At 49.9% G+C, this 17,608-nt stretch overlaps 1 protein-coding gene across 13 annotated transcripts in view; it reads left to right on the top strand.

Annotated features, from left to right (window-relative positions):
* ZFHX3 (zinc finger homeobox 3) overlaps positions 1-17,608 on the top strand; it is a 618,952-nt gene that overhangs the window by 489,860 nt on the left and 111,484 nt on the right. For all 13 annotated transcript variants that reach the window (XM_080552446.1, XM_080552438.1, XM_080552447.1 and 10 more), the window contains one exon: positions 14,450-17,205. In XM_080552446.1, the coding sequence (XP_080408572.1) occupies positions 14,496-17,205 (2,710 nt within the window). In that variant the 5' untranslated portion in view covers positions 14,450-14,495. The remainder of the gene's footprint in view (positions 1-14,449; positions 17,206-17,608) is intronic.

Here is a 17,608-nt window from a genome sequence, read left to right as displayed (position 1 = left end):
GTAAGTCGGGAGGCGCAGGAGAAAGCTCGCGGGGGCTGGCAGAGCTGCTGCCTCTCGGCGCCGGCCGCGGAGGGGTGGGTGCCGAGGGGGCTGTGAGCGCCCCGAGCCTGGGGCGCGCGGCGGCAGGAGGGCCGCTTCTGGGCGCGGGTAGCCCGGCGCCGCTGGAGTCTTCAGGTGCCGCTACAGAATGAGCAATGAACAATGTTGAAGGCAATGAGGGACGAGCATTGCTTGATCCACAGCAGAGTCAGCTGAGTACCTCGCGGTCCCGATTTCTGAGCACAGAGGTATTAGCAAGACAGAAGGTACAGAAGACCACTTGGAATTTTGTTGACTGTTTTTGGCTGCTGTTAGTTTTTTGTTTTGTCTTAAGAAAATAGATCTGTTCCTCCCATTGCCTGGTTTTTGTCAATCTGGTGACCTTCCCAGGCTGTAGAGGGAGACGGTGGGTGTCTGAGGGAAGGGCTGCTGTTCCGTAGTCATCTTCGAGACTGTCGTCTGGCTTGTCCTCGTGTGCTGCAGGACAGCCTTTTCTTACTGCCAGAAAGGGTGTGAAAGTTGGTATCTTTTGTAGAGCTTTCAGTAGGTGGCAGGAGACGTACTTGTTGCTTGTCCCTCCTTGACTTTAAGCTGTTCGGGTGCTCCGTCCGTTGTTAGAATGTCCCCCATTTCCTCTGATTGCATGGAGGAGCAGAACGAAGTTGTTTACGAAACAAGAACTGTTTTACAGAATATTGTTCTAGAACAGAGGAAATAAAAATCCAAGCATGCCTTCGGGAAGTGCTTCCGCCGTGTGTCTTGGTGAATACGGTCAGTGGGGCTCAGCATGTTTCCCAGGGAGGACCTGCGGGGTTCTGGCTCTGTGGATCATGCCTCGCGATCAGCCAACTGCCGTATAAAGGGGAGGTTTTGCTCACTCTGGGGTGGAGAAGTGTTGATAAAACAAGACGCGTTACGTGTAGAGCTGTGTGTTAGTACTTCAGATGGAGAAGTCAGCTTTCAGAAGGCTTGCAGCTGTGGGCTGGTGTGAAGCTGGGGTCGGCTGTAAATAATAGTGGGTTTCCTAAGAAAAACAAAGAACGCCTTGTCTTGGGGAACCTGACACACTGGTGCTTGGTGCTGGCTGCAAGTTGACTCTTCTGCTCCTTCTGGCCCTTGGGGGAAAGGGAATAGTAATGGCTGGCCCTTTATAGGAATGATGGGGAGGGTTATCTACTCCAGTTCGTTAGACTCTAATTATAAAGGATTGTTTTGGTCTTGCTTATCTTCAGGATTGCTGATAAGAAAGAGCAGCCTCAACCCTCTGAGACCTCTGTGATGAGTTTCGTGAGGTTCTGTGGCCTGTCAGCAGTGCTTGGGGGTGAGCGGGGACAAATTTTAGAAGCTCTTGGCCAAGTCTCCAGTCTCTAAGGCAGCGTCTGTGTGCTGTGACCTGTTTGCTCATTGAAGTGCCAGTTTGATCACATTGTCAATTCCACCATTAACCTTTTACCTGCTCTGCAAGCAAGCTGGAGAAGTAAAATACCTTCCTCACCAGTTTCTTTTGATACAGATGTGCATGGGGAAGACCAGCCTAGACAGAAGGGTGCTTCAGCGATGGAAGGGTGAGAGGGTTGTATAATGTTCTGGTTTTGGTGCTGAAGAACGTGGCTTTCCGCAGTTCGTGTATCCTTCTCTGACTGTGCTTGTGGCAGCCTTTAAAAAGAGGGGAGTGGGGGGGAGAAAGGGCTGGGGAGAGGCACCAGGGAATAGGGGGCCTGGGGCAGGGAGGTGCCAGGGAGCAGGGAGGTCATCCCAGTGGTGATGGGAGAAGATGTGAGGAGGAGGAAGAAAGAGCTAGAACATTATCTAGAAGCACCATCAGTGGTGTGATACAGGTTGAGGCCAGTCCATAGTAAGACTGCCTTGACTGGCATGAAGTCTATTTTGCAAATATAGACTCGGCTTACTTAGAGAAAGTGACCTGCTTGCCTGAAAGCAGCTAGCCAGAATAGTGGAGTTCTGCGCCGAGTACCGCGTGCAGCCCGTAGCATATGGGCCTTCGGGTTAATACCTAAATGAAGCTGTCAGAGCCTTGTCCATACTGGGAGATAATGGGACCTGTGCTTCATAATTAGTTCCCGTAGAGCTGCTGACAGAACCCTGGAGCTTCAGTCCTTGTTAAAACTCATTTTCAGCTGTGATTTGATAGCAGTGTTAGCATGGAGCCCAGTTATGTTATAGTTTCCATTCCTGCTCCTGTTGTTGAAGTAAGAGATGCTTTTGCCAGAGGAGATGCAGTCAGGCAGTTTACATTTTGCTTATTTTCTGTAGGCCAGTTGGTACATGTTATTGTGTTTAGTTCAGGAGAAGCTTTTTGGTATCTGTAGTGTTGTCTTACTTTTTCCTGGTAGATAAGCTGCTCATCTTGCAGGCACCTGGTGCCGAGTTGCTGTCATCTTCCTTGTGGTATGGCCTGCACGCACATATACCCAATGTCACACAGAGGTGAATCTCCCAAACTGAATATATCTGGAGTTCGGTTATCTAAAAAAAATTCTTAATGTATCGCACAATAATTTCAGCCCTGGAGGGGAGAATTCTGTTAAACTTCCTAAAAAGTAGGTAGATAAACCGGAAAGTCTAAAGAAAAAAATTATTGAAATACTGAAGAAAATCTTTTGAAGTGGGAAATTTAGGAGTTTTGATTTTTAGCTGATCAGAGGGAGGATTGAGAACTGAAGTTAGAGTTTTTGGTATTTCTCTTCCTTCCCTGGGAGGGGTTGCTCAAGAGAAAGGTGAGCATAGGTCTGTGCCTGTAAGAGTGGTATCATGATACAGGGTGTGCGCGTGATAAATAGTTCAGGGACTACCTCTAGCAATGTGACCTTCTCCATCCGAGCAGGAGCTTGGAGGTGAAGGTAGCCCAGGGTTAGTGCTCTGGAATAGCAGAGTGTGGAGGACTTTTACCAGGGTTCAGGAGGTCCTCAGACAGAAGATTAAGACCTGGCAATGCTTATTTTTGTAAAAAGCTCAAGACAGCGCTAGAAGCATCTTGCAGGCACCCTGCAATTATCATAATAAACAGTTTTATCATCTGCTTGGCAATCAATAATGTGGCTTATGCTGCTTTAGTATCTCACTGGTATTGATTACCTTAACAACTGTGCTGCGGTCAGCTTCTGTTAACCCGTGCTCTCCTGGTGGGGTTGGCTGTCCTGCTGCAGGAGGCAAAAGACTTGGGTTTCAACCTAGATGTTCGCAGAAATTTAACAGTGGGCAGGGTCAAAAAGAGCTTTTATTTGGAGATGCTTGATGGTAGGATTTTAATCCGGGAATGTGAAATTGAACACAAAAAATCTGCATACGTGGTATTTTAAAATAGAAGGATTGAAATGTGATTCGTGGTTTGGGCTAAAATCAGCGTGGGCATGTAACAGCATTTTGTAGTGCGTTGTTGGAAGGGGTTTCACCAAAGTAGTGCATGCACTGTGGGTGCTGTCCTTGAAGAAGACTGCTCTTTCTTCAGTGAGGTTGTAGTGCTTTGCCAGGTCCTGGGCTCAGAATGGGACTGAAATGGGAGTGTGTGCTGGGCATGCCCTCAGCTGCTTCTGGGTCTGCTGGGACTACCCGAGAATTGGGTAATTCATGGGTGTGCTGTCACATCTCGTACTTACCTGACCTCTGACAGCAAATGCTATCTGGTGGCTGCGGAATAGGACGTGTGCTCGTAAAACCCCATTGATCCTGCAGCAGCCAGCAAGGCTGAGCTGGGAGAGCTAAATGCTGCCGTGTGTACCAAAGACTTTGTTTCAACTAAGTGAACCCTTGGGGGTGTTTTGACAGCATTGCCTCAGCTTCTAGCAGAGCAGTCAGCGATTAAGAATATCAGGTTAGTAGCTTACTCCATTTTGGGAGGAAGAAAGATGACTATGTCAGGATCCAGATGGGACTTTAAGACAGGACTTTGTGGGATTTGGGTGTACCTAGATAGTTGAGTCTCATGGCCCAGTATTTCTCCTAATGGAATTTCCCATCATTTACTGCCCTGCTGATTTCTGATCAATGAAAATAAAATTGCATTGCCTCCTGAGAGGCTCCATGTATGGCTACAGCCTCCAGCTGTGTCAGTTCCGGTAAGATAATCTCATCAGGCGTGCAAGAGGGTAATAGGAAATAAAAATAAAACCCACAATTAGCAAGAGGGCAAGCATCAGAGTAACGCTTTCAGTCCTGGAGGTCTCAAAGCACGTGTAGCAAGTTCCTTCCCCACCCTGAAGTGACAGCTGTGAGGATGCCTGGTCCTACGGGGGTGTGCCGTGATGCCTCTGTACCTGGGTTTGGGAGTCTGTACAGACCCATTGGGCATGTGCTTTGGAACTTGTATTTGTCTGAATCCGTGTCAGTTCTCCCTTGTGAGACAGTTAAACTTTCACAAGAGATGTGTTTGTTCTAAAGTGTTACAGGGATGTAGCTGCTGATAGAGTGGCTGCATTCTGTGGACCTAGAGAGCATGAACTTGAGACTTTGAGCCTGTTGAGTGGCGTGTAGTTATTGACGCCCGTTGGTTGCTGCAATCAGAAGGGTTTATTTTGACCAGATAAAGAAAATCCTCACGCTGTACCTGGAGTCTAGAACAGGGCAGTGTTTTGTAAGCAGGTGAGTGTGCAGATGCTCTCTTTGTGGGAACCTGGGACCTCCTGGACCTCTCTGATCTGCTAAAAGTTGGCATAAAATACAGTCTACCTGAGAAGCTTTCCCAAGCGTACTGGCAGATTTCTTCACCTGTTTTAGGACTCTATTTATTTATTTCCGAAGGTTCCGTCGCAGCACTGTGACTGTGACCAGTAAAACGTACTCCGTGCCAAAACGCTGGCAGCGCGTCTGAGCACATGTGCTTGTGACCTTTGCAATGGGGCTTCGCAACAGCAGCGTGTGATTCAGCGCTAACAGATCGGGCAGCGGCGGTGTTTGTCGAGGTAGCGAGCGGGATGGTTCCTGAATGACCTAATGCTGAGGTCCTGTCTCTGAGCGTGCTCTGGTGGTGCAAAGCACAGGCTTTCCCGAGGGGTGGGAAGGAGTGACCGAGCCCGGGACCAGGCAGCGCGTCTGTTTCCTAACAAGGACTGGATCTGAGCCCTGGCAGAGAAGATCGGCATGACTTATGAGTCTAACTCTTACCCTCTGTTTGGCCCTTGACACTAGTCTGGAACACATATGTTGTTTGGGTAAAAGAGCAGAAAGGAAGGAGCGCTGGCAGGGCTTCTTGCTAGGCATGAGAGTCTGCAGGCTGTGTGCTGTGAAGAGTATTGCTAGGAGGGTGCTGTCTGACAGCACAGCCTTGGCTTTCCAGGCTGGGCCATCTGAGGCTGGCTCTGTCTGCTTTTGAAGTCCTGTTGAGGGCCTGGTTGGAGTTTGGCTGTGGTGGTTTATAAGAGTCAGCTCTCTGTACAGCAGTGCAAATGCCTCCAGTTTCTTACTGGGTGGGACTGCCCAGCACATCGAGTAACTGGAAGGAGGGGAGAGGGTCAGCAAAGCCACAGAAGCCAGCTGGAATTTCTCACTTTCAGGAGTCGCTGCTCTGGTTTGCATCCTGTAGTCTTACTATACATGCTACACTGTGGCAGTGATCTGGTGATTTAAATACATATGAACTATCAAAGTTGGTGTTTAAAACTCAAGTTTTAATTCAGGGCATCTCTGTGGGTTGGATGAGTGTAGGTGTTACCTAGTGCATGGTCTTGCTGGGTGTAACTGCACTTTGTGGTGAGGGACAGGGGGCCACAGAGGAGCTGTGACAGCTCTTATCGGACAGGTTACTAGGATAAAGATGAAGGAGGGGCAAAAAAAGGCAAGCTTCAGACTGCAGCAAAAGGAACAGTGAGACCACTTTCGCTAAGAATGGGATTTGAGGAACTGTGGAGTCCGTGCAACTGAGTGAAGCAGCCTGTCCCCAATAGCTCTTTGGTTAATTTTGGAGTTAGGTCAACAACACTGCGCTGAATATGTGAACCAGATGCAAGTGTAGCTATTTATTCAGCAACAGAGTCTGGAAATGACATTTGACAAGAAACGTTGGGGTTTTAGAGCAAAGGGGTAAATTGCACAACTGAAGAATCAAGGAATGCGCAGTGTTTTAAAACAAACCAATGTGGGAACACAATCTGAAACTTCTGTCATGTCTGACATAAGAGAAGGGAGGTTCGTGCAGGACATGGAAAACAAGCTCCGTGTCCTGGGAGCATGAAAATGACACGTCGCTTATAAACTAAGCAAGTGTTTTACTTTGTTTTGTAGAGAAATGCGACTTAAGCTAGTCTACCTCCACTGCAAAATACTTTTGCTCCAAAGTGTGCCTCTGGAGGAATAAACGCTCTTTTCCCCAGCTGCTCACTTAAAACCCTCTGGCACTCCTCTGGATTACTCTGTTCTCAATGGCAGCGGGTTGGTGATTATATAAATATTTTTGTGTGTAGTACAGTAGCTGGCTCAAAGGGATCAGCAAACTTGGAATAATAGTTCATAACAAAATGTTTTCTGAAAAGCTCCCTGAACCTTGCATTTCTCTCATTGGCTCAACTTTAGCTGGTGTGAAGGACAGAGGAAAAAATGTGGATAATGCAGAAGGTTCACCTTCTCAAGGAGACCCTTTCTCTTAGTTTCATGCCAAGTGCTTGAGCCCTACAGCTTTCAGTCCTGTTTTGTTCAGCATTTCCTTTGCTTCCTGCTGCTTGAAAAGCTGTTTATGCTAATGATCCTGTGAAGATCTGAGGAACTTGCTGTGCTTATGCATGTGAGCCTGTGTGTAAGAGAGCGCTCGTATTCTCTGCCGCGTTAACGAGCGTGCGCAGTGCAGCGCCGGTTTGTGTTGTCAGCACGCCAGTTCTGGAGCTCTGTCGGCTGCCAAAGGCGAGCCCGCCGTGTGGTTGTCTTCCTGCAGGGAGAAGACCGTCCTGTCCTTTTGAGGTGCCTGATGAATCTCGCCTTTCCGTAGGCCACCGTGTCCTCCCTCATCCTTCCTGGGGACCTTGTGCCCTTCAGGACCAGCTGGTTAGAATCGCTTAGAAAGGAGAACGTGTGGTGTTCACAGGGACTCCTGCAGAAGCATGCGGACTCTGGGCTTTGGCAGGATAGTGAGCTGGTTCGTGAGTACTCGCAGCACCAGGACTCCTGTCATCAGGTATTTGAACCTGCGGGTCGATGTTGGTTGGACCCTTCTTCCACCAAGGGGCACGTCTGCTGGCTTCCTGGTGCGTGGGCACGGACGTGTGTCCAGATAGAAACAGCAGTGCTGAGCAGCGTCTGCAGAGAAACTCCAGGAGTTTCAGAGCTGAGCTTGAACGCTTTTGGTTGGTAAACCCAAACCTCAGATGAGGAAGAAGGCTAGATAGAGAGTTTGTTCAGGATTTGGCAGGGCCGGCACCTCGTTGTGAATATTCAGCAAAACTCATTTGTTGATGAGGCAACTCCACTGCGATCAGGTGTATACCAAAACACAGCTTTGTCTTGCTTGGAAACACGCAAGATGCATCTTAATATGTGAAAAAGGGAAACGAGCTTAAAACTTCTTTTTAAAGCATTGAACTCAGCAAATAAATATCATTATTTTCAGTCCTCTTGTTAGGAATTCCTTAAGAAGAATCTCAGAGCACTGACATTGTAAAATGTGGACAAAAAAAACATAGCTAGAAATCATTCTTCAAGCCATGCATCCGCATTCACTGTTGTACATAATTTTTGGCTCATTTATACCATTTTATCCTAATATTTCAAGTAACGTTGCAGACTGGTCAACATTTCCCTGCATAGTAATAATACTTACCAACCTTTCTGGTACCTTAATGAATATGAAAGAGCTGGCACGCGTATCTTCTGTATGTTAGAACGTAACGCATTTTGTTGAAGCTGGGAATTGAAGCTATCTCTGTGTTGCCACCAAGCTCCAATATCCAGCCCTTGTTGCTTAGGAAATTGAAAAAGATCTTTCTATTCTAGGAAGTGACTTTCCACGTATTTGTGTGATAACAGCTACTGTATAAATCTCATAAAGTGACAACATGCTCACACAACTTTATTTTACCCTGGTTTGTGACCATTCTCCTTACTAAGTGAGGCAGTGTGTGATCATGTAATTAAAGGCAGTGTCATAATGCATATGTATAGAGGAGCAAAATTAAAGTTGCTTTGGCAACAACATACGTTCTGTTTTTCCTTAGTTTTTGAATTCTTGATTCTAGGTAATGATTTTTATCATGTTTTTCCACATGCAATTTCCTAAGTGTTACAAGAGTGCTTTGTAGCACGCCAGGTGCTGGGAAGTGACGCAGAAGGCTTTGATGCTCCGGGTTCGTTGTGTCACCACTCCAGACGGATTGGGTAACCGCCTTCTCCCCCCTCCCAGGCTTTCTGTTCCCAGGAGCATTAAGCTTTGAGCGGACCTGGACTTAGGGATTACACGGCTATTTGGCTACTCAGTAGCATGTCCACCCCTAGCTTTTTAGGCTGTAACCAGTGCCATCCTGTGCCATTCCTGAGTCAGGTGCTTCTTGGCCGACCCGAACATTAGCATCTTGCCATGCTGTGCCCTTCTGAGACATCTTAAAACGCCACAATGAGCAAGTAAGGAGGGGTGTGCACAGAGCTTCCGAGGCTACTCTCAGTCCCTGCGCTTTCTTTGTGCTCTTGCCTCTGACCCTTTCCTCTTCCCCTGCGAATCACCAGCACCTGTGCTAGAGCTAATCTAGGGTAGTCTCTCAGCCTGTGTTTATGGTATTGATTTATAGAGCGTCTGTTGGCACAACAGGTAGGTGTGTATTTGCAAAGTTTAGAGGCCGTTGTGCAGTTCTCTGCAACAGGAAGCACTCGGGTCCAGTTGCTGACTGTAAGCGTTTGCATAAGCCTTGTCTTTTGTGAGGCCATGGCATAAAGCTTAAAAATCAAAAGCTGGCTGGAATTTGTGAGGCTCTGCTGCTTGCCAGGATGCTCTGAAGGAGCAGACCCTGCTCATTACAAGGTTGAGCACTTCTCCGCACCGTGTGGGCTGTGGGAATAGGCAGGGGGTGGGGTGCCTTGCTGGGTATCTTCCAGGGTAATGGCCATGGATGTAATGCATCTGCTTGTATCTTTTCCCTGTCCTCAGCACCCTTTTTTCATGGTGCCATGTGGGTCATTAGCTGAGGGAACAGTTTCTCACTGTCTCTTTCTCCTTTTGTTTTCCTCCTTCCTCATTGCTTCCAGTCTTGGTTTACTGCCAAACAGCCTCTTGTGAAAGGGCCGCCTAATTAACCCTGTGCTAATTAACAATTTAAAATTACACAGCACGGCTGTTCATATTTAATTCTCGGGAAGCCTGGGCAACAGCAGGAGCCCCCTCCTCCCTCCCGCTCTCCCTTCCCTGTGCCGCCGCCGCGCTGGGGAGGAAGATGCGCGGCGTCGCGGGCTGGGGGCTGCCCCGCGAGCTGCAGTCGGCTCCTCGGCGGTGGAAGCGTTGCTGTAAGATGGCAGTTCTGGTTGTGTGGAGAGCAAAACGGCGAGCTGCAAGGAGGTGACGGGGAGCAGCGGGGGTCGACCTCACTTGTGCTCCGGACAGAGCATGGCTGCAGACGGAGCAGCCGTGGTCGGTAGAAACTCCCGATGAAAACGTGGGGCACAGCGCAGTGCTTCTGGGCACGCCGGGCCCTGCAGCTGCGGTTCAGCTCTGGGCCGCTGTGGCTGCTGCTCCTGCCCTGGTAGGAACTCCCTGCCTGCTGCTGCCTGCGCCTGGGAGAGCCGTCCCAGCGGGTCCCAAACCTCCGAAGGGTGCGAGGCGCAGCGATGCTGCGGGGTTGGGTGCGCTGCCTGCGGGAGGCACGGCGAGCGCAGCGATGGGAGCCCTGGGCGGCTGCAAGCTGCGTGGAGCAGCCGTGGGACACGAGGCTGGAGAAGGGAGCGAGGGAGAGCCCTTCCCCGCGGCGGGGGCACGGGGAGTCTCTGGCGCTCAGGCTGTTCTCTCTGTAACTGGAGTTCATTGATTTTACGGGAAACCATGTTTACAGACAGAGTGCTGATCGACCTGACGAGTTGACTTCTGCCTCCTTAAGTAAGAACTACCTTTTCTTATTGACTGGCTGATAAACAGAGCAAAGAGGGCGGGGGGCCGGGGAGAGGATGGGGAGGTGTGGAGCGCGCAGGGGTTGGTCTGTCCTCGCCAGCTCTCTGCGTCCCCTCTGGGTCATTTAGGGAAGGCCTCAGAGGAGGCTGCAGGGCCCCTGGTAGTGGACCACACTGTGCTCCAGCAGAAGGCCTAGTTTGCATTAACAAGGAAATTGCCCCTTTCAGTTTAAAGGGATGATACCTACAGTTCGTGTGTGAATGGAAACAAATCTGCGCCTTTTCCTCCTTCAGCATCGTTCTTTAGGAATAGCTCTGGAGATGACGCTGGGTTTGAAAGGGGCTTGGCACGTGCCTGGGGGCTCTGCACGGAGCAGGCAGGCCGTGTTCTGACGGTGGCGTTTCCCACCTGCCCCAACAGGGCTACACGCCGAGCAAACAGAGAAAAGATTCCTTTAGAGCAGCACCTCCTGAGCTGGTTAACTGGGAGTGGGGGGAGACATGTTAAAGCAACCCAAGGCAGAAAAGCCCACCAATTAATTGGTAAGCGCTTGCAGGTTTGCCTGGCCTGGCCTGGCTCGGAGAAGAGATTGGCTTTCTTGTCAATAAACAAGTCCCCAGTGCAGCATCAAAGCCGCAGTCCTTTATCAATCGCGGCCTTCTCTTCCCGCATGTTCCTGTAACTTACCAAGCATTTATTACATTGATTTTACAATCAGGCTGTTAACCCTCCCGCCCCATCAGCCCTGCTAACCCTTTTGGCCCAATTGTCAGTCAGGCATCTTTCTGCCAATCAAGAGTTCTTGATAATGGAGATGCTCAGATTCATGTTGTGTGTTGTCTGTGCACGGTTCCTGGGGAGCTAGCTGTGCTTTGCTATTTTACCGTCTTCTTAATGATGATTTCTTTTTCTAATTTATTTATTTGATTTTCGGATTTTTACTTATTTAACGGCAGGGAATTTTTGTGCAGGCTGGCAAACTGAATGCTTTTTGTCGAGGTGTTTTGAAATTGGGGTACTCTTGTTCCACGTTGTGTTTTGAAGTCTGCGCAGATATTCCCAAAACTTTTCTTGGCAGAAATACAAGGCTTATAGAGTTTCTCATTTTACTCAGTTTTCACCCAATACGAATGTTTCAGTTTGATTTGGATCGCAGTTGTCAATACAAAGGTAGCAGTTAGGAGGAGAGGATATGTCATGTTGTGGAAGGATGAATATGCAGCTTCATTACAGAAGAATCTGGTATCAATTTGAAGAAAACGCATAGCTAAAGACATGTTTAGTGGGAAAGAGCTAGTAAGCAAGAGCTGTTACAAGGCACTGTTAAAACATCATTTTAGCTAAGGTAAGCAAAACGGTGTCTGGGATGAGTGAGCCTTTTGTCAACAGAATCAAGGTATTCCTTTCTTATTCCATTCAGCACACCAGGTTATTTCTATTGCAGATCAAGCTGCTGTTTATTCCCAATGCAGCCACACAGATAGCTGTGCATGGCATAAGGTCCAAGGAAGGTGGGAACTGGAAATGCTATAAAGCTGTGTGTACAAACACTTTGGATCGTAAAACCCTTGTGTCTCTGTGTCCCTCTGTAGGCAGCTGCTCTGCGCTTGCTTTGAGAACTGCTACTTTCTGGCTTCACAAGTAGCAGTAAATACTTTTTCTCAAGTTTCACCTGAAGTAAAATAGAATGGAAAACTGCCCAGATACCTTCAGGTGGGGATGTCCAGAATCCAAATCTGGTGGTCAGCAGTGTGAGAAAGAAGGTCAGGCTTGCTTTTGTCCAATTATTCCACTTCTGATTCCCACAACGCTGGAATAGTGTTTGGGTGCTGGGGAGCGTTATCCCTGATGCAGGGGTGAGGACAAAACAGAAGATGCCTCCCTCTGAATGCTGGAGTGCTTTCTGGTGCTAGCAGGGGGAGCTTTTGCTTTCCTCTGCAGCGGGAGGCTCAGCAGCACAGGGGAAAGGGCATCAGAAGCTGTTCAACAGCTGCTAGCCAGAAGCATGCGTGGCGTGTACTCCTGAGCGCAGGCAGGGGTAGCCCCAAAGGGAAGAGCAGTATTTGGGGGATAGGTGAGAGAGATCCTTTTCACACCTAGAGGGACCCATCTAACATACTGTTATTAATGTTGATCTGTAATATCACAGGACTTAGGCATTTACGTTATTGTGGATGAAGAAGGGCTTGGAGAAAGTGAAGGCATATAAATTCATGTGTTGTAAGCACACGCGTCTGTCATTCCATATACATAGTTACGTAGGAAACGGTATGAAGGGAAAAGAGGTCGAGACTTGCAAGCAAACCAGGAAAAGGAGGGATGGCTGCTGGTACTGAGGGAAAATAAGCTGGTAGATAATGAAAGCAGGAAGATGAGAGAGGCCATTTAACGTTGCTGCGTTTTCTTTTGCTTGAACTAGTTCAGATACTTCATTCTGTACTTCTGTCGTGTGTTACCAGCTTTGCAACTGATGAGGCATTCTCTGACAAATGTTTAGTTCTTTCCATACTTTTCTTTCTCTTTCCTTAGTTAAGTAAGAGTTGCACATCTGTGCAGCAGCAAGGTGCTGGCGCAGTTGCATGCAAGGTGTGCCTGTGTTACAGGTACACTGCTCTAAAGAAGCTCTCAGGAGTCTGCCGTATCTCATGGACTCAGATCAAGCTAGAAAGTACTGGAAAAAGTTTCAAAGTATAATTACAATATTTAATGTTTAGGTAGCATTTTAGGTTGTCAAAACACTAATAGTCTCTGAAAGAGACAAAGGGCAGTAGCAGGCTGTTAATGTGAATGGACTTCTCAAACCAAGAGAGCTTAAAAAAACCACATCTATTTGTATGTACACAAGCATGCTTACATTTGGTTGGTGGAAGATAGAATTCTATGTAGAAGTTCCTCCATGGCATTGATAACCACGGATCTAGAGTACCAGTGGTTTGTTGATCCTAAAAATGTGGAGTTCTCTGCTTTTACAGTTTTGACCCCGAGTTGTTTTTGGTTGTATGTTTTTTATCTGTATGTAGAAGGAAATCTGTTCAAAGGTTGAAAACCACTATTGCAGATGAGGTAGTAGGGTTTTAATTTCTGTGGGTGTTTTATCCCATTTGGCTTGCCCAGCATTTCTCTATAGGAAGAAGACTATAGAGATGCATCCTTGCACGCAGAATTCTTGGTAGGCTTGCAGCTGAACTGGCAATCTCTTACTGATCTGCGGTCTGCATTGTAGTGCTCCAGCTCATAACAGTAGCGTTTTGGGGACCTAAGCTCATAGGTCTGTAACCCCTAGAAAGGCTCATTTTGCCCAACAGGCTCCATTAGGATTGCAGCATAAGGGAGAACCCCAGGCTGCAGCAAACCTGGGAGCTGTGGATGTTGGCCGTGTTCAGCAGCCTGTGCTCACCGGCTGCTTGCCTCTTGGTGTGAGGTCTCTGGGTCTCGTACTTGGCGGAATAGAAATAGTGGGAGGGGTGTCCGTCCTTCTCCTCCAGGACCTGTATCATCTATTTGCGTTTGGGGGCTGAGGGGAAGCAGTTTGTGCTCAGGCTGCGTCCTGCAGGATCTCTGGGAGCTTCCTGAAGCATGTTGAGCTGACCACTTTCCGATCCCCAGGATGGACCCTTGTCAGATCTGGAATTTCCTGTTTGGTTTTTCTCCTGACGTCTCTCCTTTTAAACTCTGTCCAGAAAACAGCAAATAAATCTCCCGTGCATACTAAAACCTGTGACTCCAAAATTCTTGCTCTGGGTCTCATGATCTACTACAGAGGTGCACGTGTGAGACTGAGCCCAGGATGCTTGCTGTGCTCCCGGAACAGCTAACAGAGGGGAATTGCCTGAAAAGAACGGCATCTGACTTAGGAAGCCACAGATATGGGACTACAATTTTTACAAAGTTTTGAAGTTCTGGCAGTATTCTTTTGTAGCTTCCTAACTCTGCTTCTCTCAAAAGCTTTTCTATTAATCTTTTTTATTTTTATTTTTTGAAGATCTTTCGGGAGATCTAAAGCTCTGTGGGTGTCAATGCAGTTCCTACGATCTTCCTGTCCCCCTTCAGGGAAGGTGAAGGGGGAGGTTTTCCCCACCTTCCAGCTCTCTTTGATGAGCCTCTTGCCGTTCTTGCTCCCCTCAGTGACTCAGGGAAAGTGGAAGGTGGCGAGCACCTTTTGGTTGCCATTGCTCGTTTCCTGTGGTTGCACTCCCAGTGCAGCATCCTAGGTCGGGTCTTCAGTTCCTGGAGCCTGTTTTGGGAAACCAGTTCTCGTGCCATCCCTTGTGATCCCAGAGAGCGGGATCCCCAGGGCGTTTGCGATGCATGGTCTTTATATGGGAACTGTGTCGTCTTCTCTCTGACTCACCTGGGTTTTTCCTCTCTCCCTGCCTGCAGGTCCCAGCCGTACCGGGTGCAATGAGCGCTCCGTGCCGGCCCTGCCATGGAAGGCTGTGACTCGCCCGTCATCCCCGGGAAGGACAATGGGTGCGGCATCCCTCAGCACCAGCAATGGACTGATCTCAACAGCACCCACCTCCCGGACACGGCCGGCAGCATGGAGCAGCCCGCGGCGGAGAGCCGCGGACCCCTGGACAGCTTGAGGGTCCCTTTCCCTGAGCGCGTCCCCGAGAGCAGCGCCGCGGCCGGCCCCGGCACCGAGCCCGCCGGCAAGGAGGTGAGCTGCGGCCAGTGCGCGGCCTCCTTCGCTGGCCTCCAGAGCTACATGGAGCACCGCTGCGCCGGCGCCCGCCCGCCCCCGCCTCTGAGGGGGGAGAGCGGGAGCGAGAGCAGTGAGGACGGGGACGAGGAGAGCGATGTGGAGAACCTGGCCGGTGAGATCGTCTACCAGCCGGATGGCTCAGCCTACATCGTGGAGAGCCTCAGCCAGCTGGTGCAGAGCGGGGGCGCTTGTGGCAGTGGCAGCGGGGCTCTCCCCTCGCTGCTCCCGAACTCTCTCTCCAAGCAGGGAGAGCCCTCCGCCGCCGCCCCCGTCTACCCACAGATCATCAACACCTTCCACATAGCCTCATCCTTCGGGAAGTGGTTTGAGGGCTCAGACCAGGCCTTCCCGAATACCTCAGCCCTGGCGGGCATCAGCCCCGTCCTGCACAGCTTCCGCGTCTTCGATGTGCGACACAAAAGCAACAAGGATTACCTGAACAGCGATGGTTCTGCCAAAAGCTCCTGCGTATCCAAAGATGTTCCCAACAATGTGGACCTGTCCAAATTTGATGGCTTTGTGCTCTACGGGAAGAGGAAGCCCATCCTTATGTGTTTCTTGTGCAAGCTCTCCTTTGGGTATGTCCGCTCATTCGTGACCCATGCGGTGCACGACCACCGAATGACTCTGAGTGAGGAGGAGCGGAAAATTCTTAGCAATAAGAACATCTCCGCTATCATCCAAGGGATAGGCAAAGACAAGGAACCCCTTGTCAGCTTTCTGGAACCAAAAAACAAAACCTTTCAGCACCCTCTTGTTTCCACAGCTAACCTCATAGGCCCTGGACACAGTTTTTATGGTAAATTCAGTGGCATTCGTATGGAAGGCGAGCAGGCCCTCCAGGCTGGGCCAGCTGGCGGAGCGGAGCCGCCGCCGTCAGGTGTCCTGGCCCCTGGTACGCTCCTCAACCTGGGTGGGCTGACCAGCTCGGCTCTGAAGACTCCAATTACCTCAGTCCCCCTGGGCCCGCTGGCTTCCAGTCCCACCAAATCCTCCGAGGGGAAGGACCCTGGGGTGGCAGAGGGGGAGAAGCAAGAAGGGGGCGACCAGGACAGCCTTTCTGAGAAGGCAGAGCCAGTTGAAGAGGTAGAAGAGGAAGAAGAGGAGGAGGTGGAGGAAGAGGAGGAGGAAGAGGAGGAGGAGGAAGAGGAAGAAGATGAGGATGATGAGGGTTGCAAAGGACTGTTTCCAAGCGAGTTGGAGGATGAACTGGAGGACAGGCCCCAGGAGGACTCTGGGGCTGTGGCAGGCGGCAGCAGCAGCAGCAGCAAAAAGGACCTTGCTCTCTCAAACCAAAGCATTTCTAACTCTCCCTTAATGCCTAACGTGCTCCAGACCCTGTCGCGGGGCACAGCTTCTACTAGTTCTAATTCTGCTTCTTCCTTTGTCTTTGATGGTGCAAACAGGAGGAATCACTTAAGCTTTAACAATGAGGGCGGTGGAGCCAACGTGGCAGAGGGCAGCAGGAGGCTGGACTTTATCGATGAAAGTGCCAATAAAGACAATGCCACAGCACCAGAACCAAATGAGAGCACAGAGGGCGAGGACGGGAGCTACATCTCCCATCACCAGCATGCTGGCCCCCTCTGTGAACTTGGGGGTGGGGAGTGCCCCTCGGGGAGCGGCGTGGAGTGCCCAAAGTGTGACACGGTCCTGGGCTCCTCGCGGTCGCTGGGTGGCCACATGACTATGATGCATTCTCGCAACTCATGTAAGACACTCAAGTGTCCCAAGTGCAATTGGCACTACAAGTACCAGCAGACGCTTGAGGCGCACATGAAGGAGAAACATCCTGAGCCGGGTGGCTCCTGTGTCTACTGCAAAAGTGGGCAGCCGCACCCACGGCTGGCACGGGGTGAGAGCTACACCTGTGGTTACAAGCCCTTCCGCTGCGAGGTCTGTAACTACTCCACTACTACCAAAGGCAACCTCAGTATTCATATGCAGTCTGACAAGCATCTCAACAACATGCAAAACCTGCAGAACGGAGGGGGAGAGCAAGTCTTCAGCCACACCGCCGGGGCGGCAGCAGCGGCTGCAGCAGCCGCGGCCGCTGCAGCCGCCAACATTGGTAGCACCTGTGGGGCCCCCTCCCCCACCAAACCAAAAACCAAACCCACGTGGCGGTGCGAGGTGTGCGACTATGAGACCAACGTAGCTAGAAACCTTCGTATCCACATGACCAGTGAGAAGCACATGCACAATATGATGCTGCTTCAGCAAAACATGTCCCAAATCCAACACAACCGGCACCTGGGCCTCGGTAGCCTGCCGTCCCCTGCCGAGGCCGAGCTCTACCAGTACTACCTGGCCCAGAACATGAACCTTCCCAACCTGAAGATGGATAGCACTTCGTCAGATGCACAGTTCATGATGGGTGGATTCCAGCTTGATCCCACCAACCCCATGGCAACGATGACTCCATCTCTAGGTGAGGTTGAAGGGTTTTCCACTGTTTCTGTGTGTGAGGGAGGGATTGTGTTTGTGTTACCATAATACCCTCATGTGTGGGCTGCGCGCTGCGTGCCAAGTTCTTTGTTCTGTCTCTGCGGCTTGCTGTGCGCTGCAGTGCAGTGAATTGCCTGTGTGTGATGGTCAAGGATGGAGTCTGCACAGTAGAGACTTGTCTTCTGCATTCCCCCACGACAGTTTCTCTCATCTGGGGAAAGTATGTCACTTCTTGGTGTGTTTTCTAAAAGTTCTGGTAAGGAGGTAATAAAGCAGTGGATACAGATTACAGCTAACATGCATTAAACGTTCCTCATTACTACAGAAAGGATTCTTTCCAAGGGTTTCCTGATTATTTTCTCTTGTTTTGGTAAGGAATGCAAGTA

This window comes from Anser brachyrhynchus (genome assembly GCF_964034855.1).
Source record: "Anser brachyrhynchus genome assembly, chromosome: 12".
NCBI classification, from domain to species: domain Eukaryota; kingdom Metazoa; phylum Chordata; class Aves; order Anseriformes; family Anatidae; genus Anser; species Anser brachyrhynchus.
This window is presented reverse-complemented; position numbering and strand designations above follow the sequence as displayed.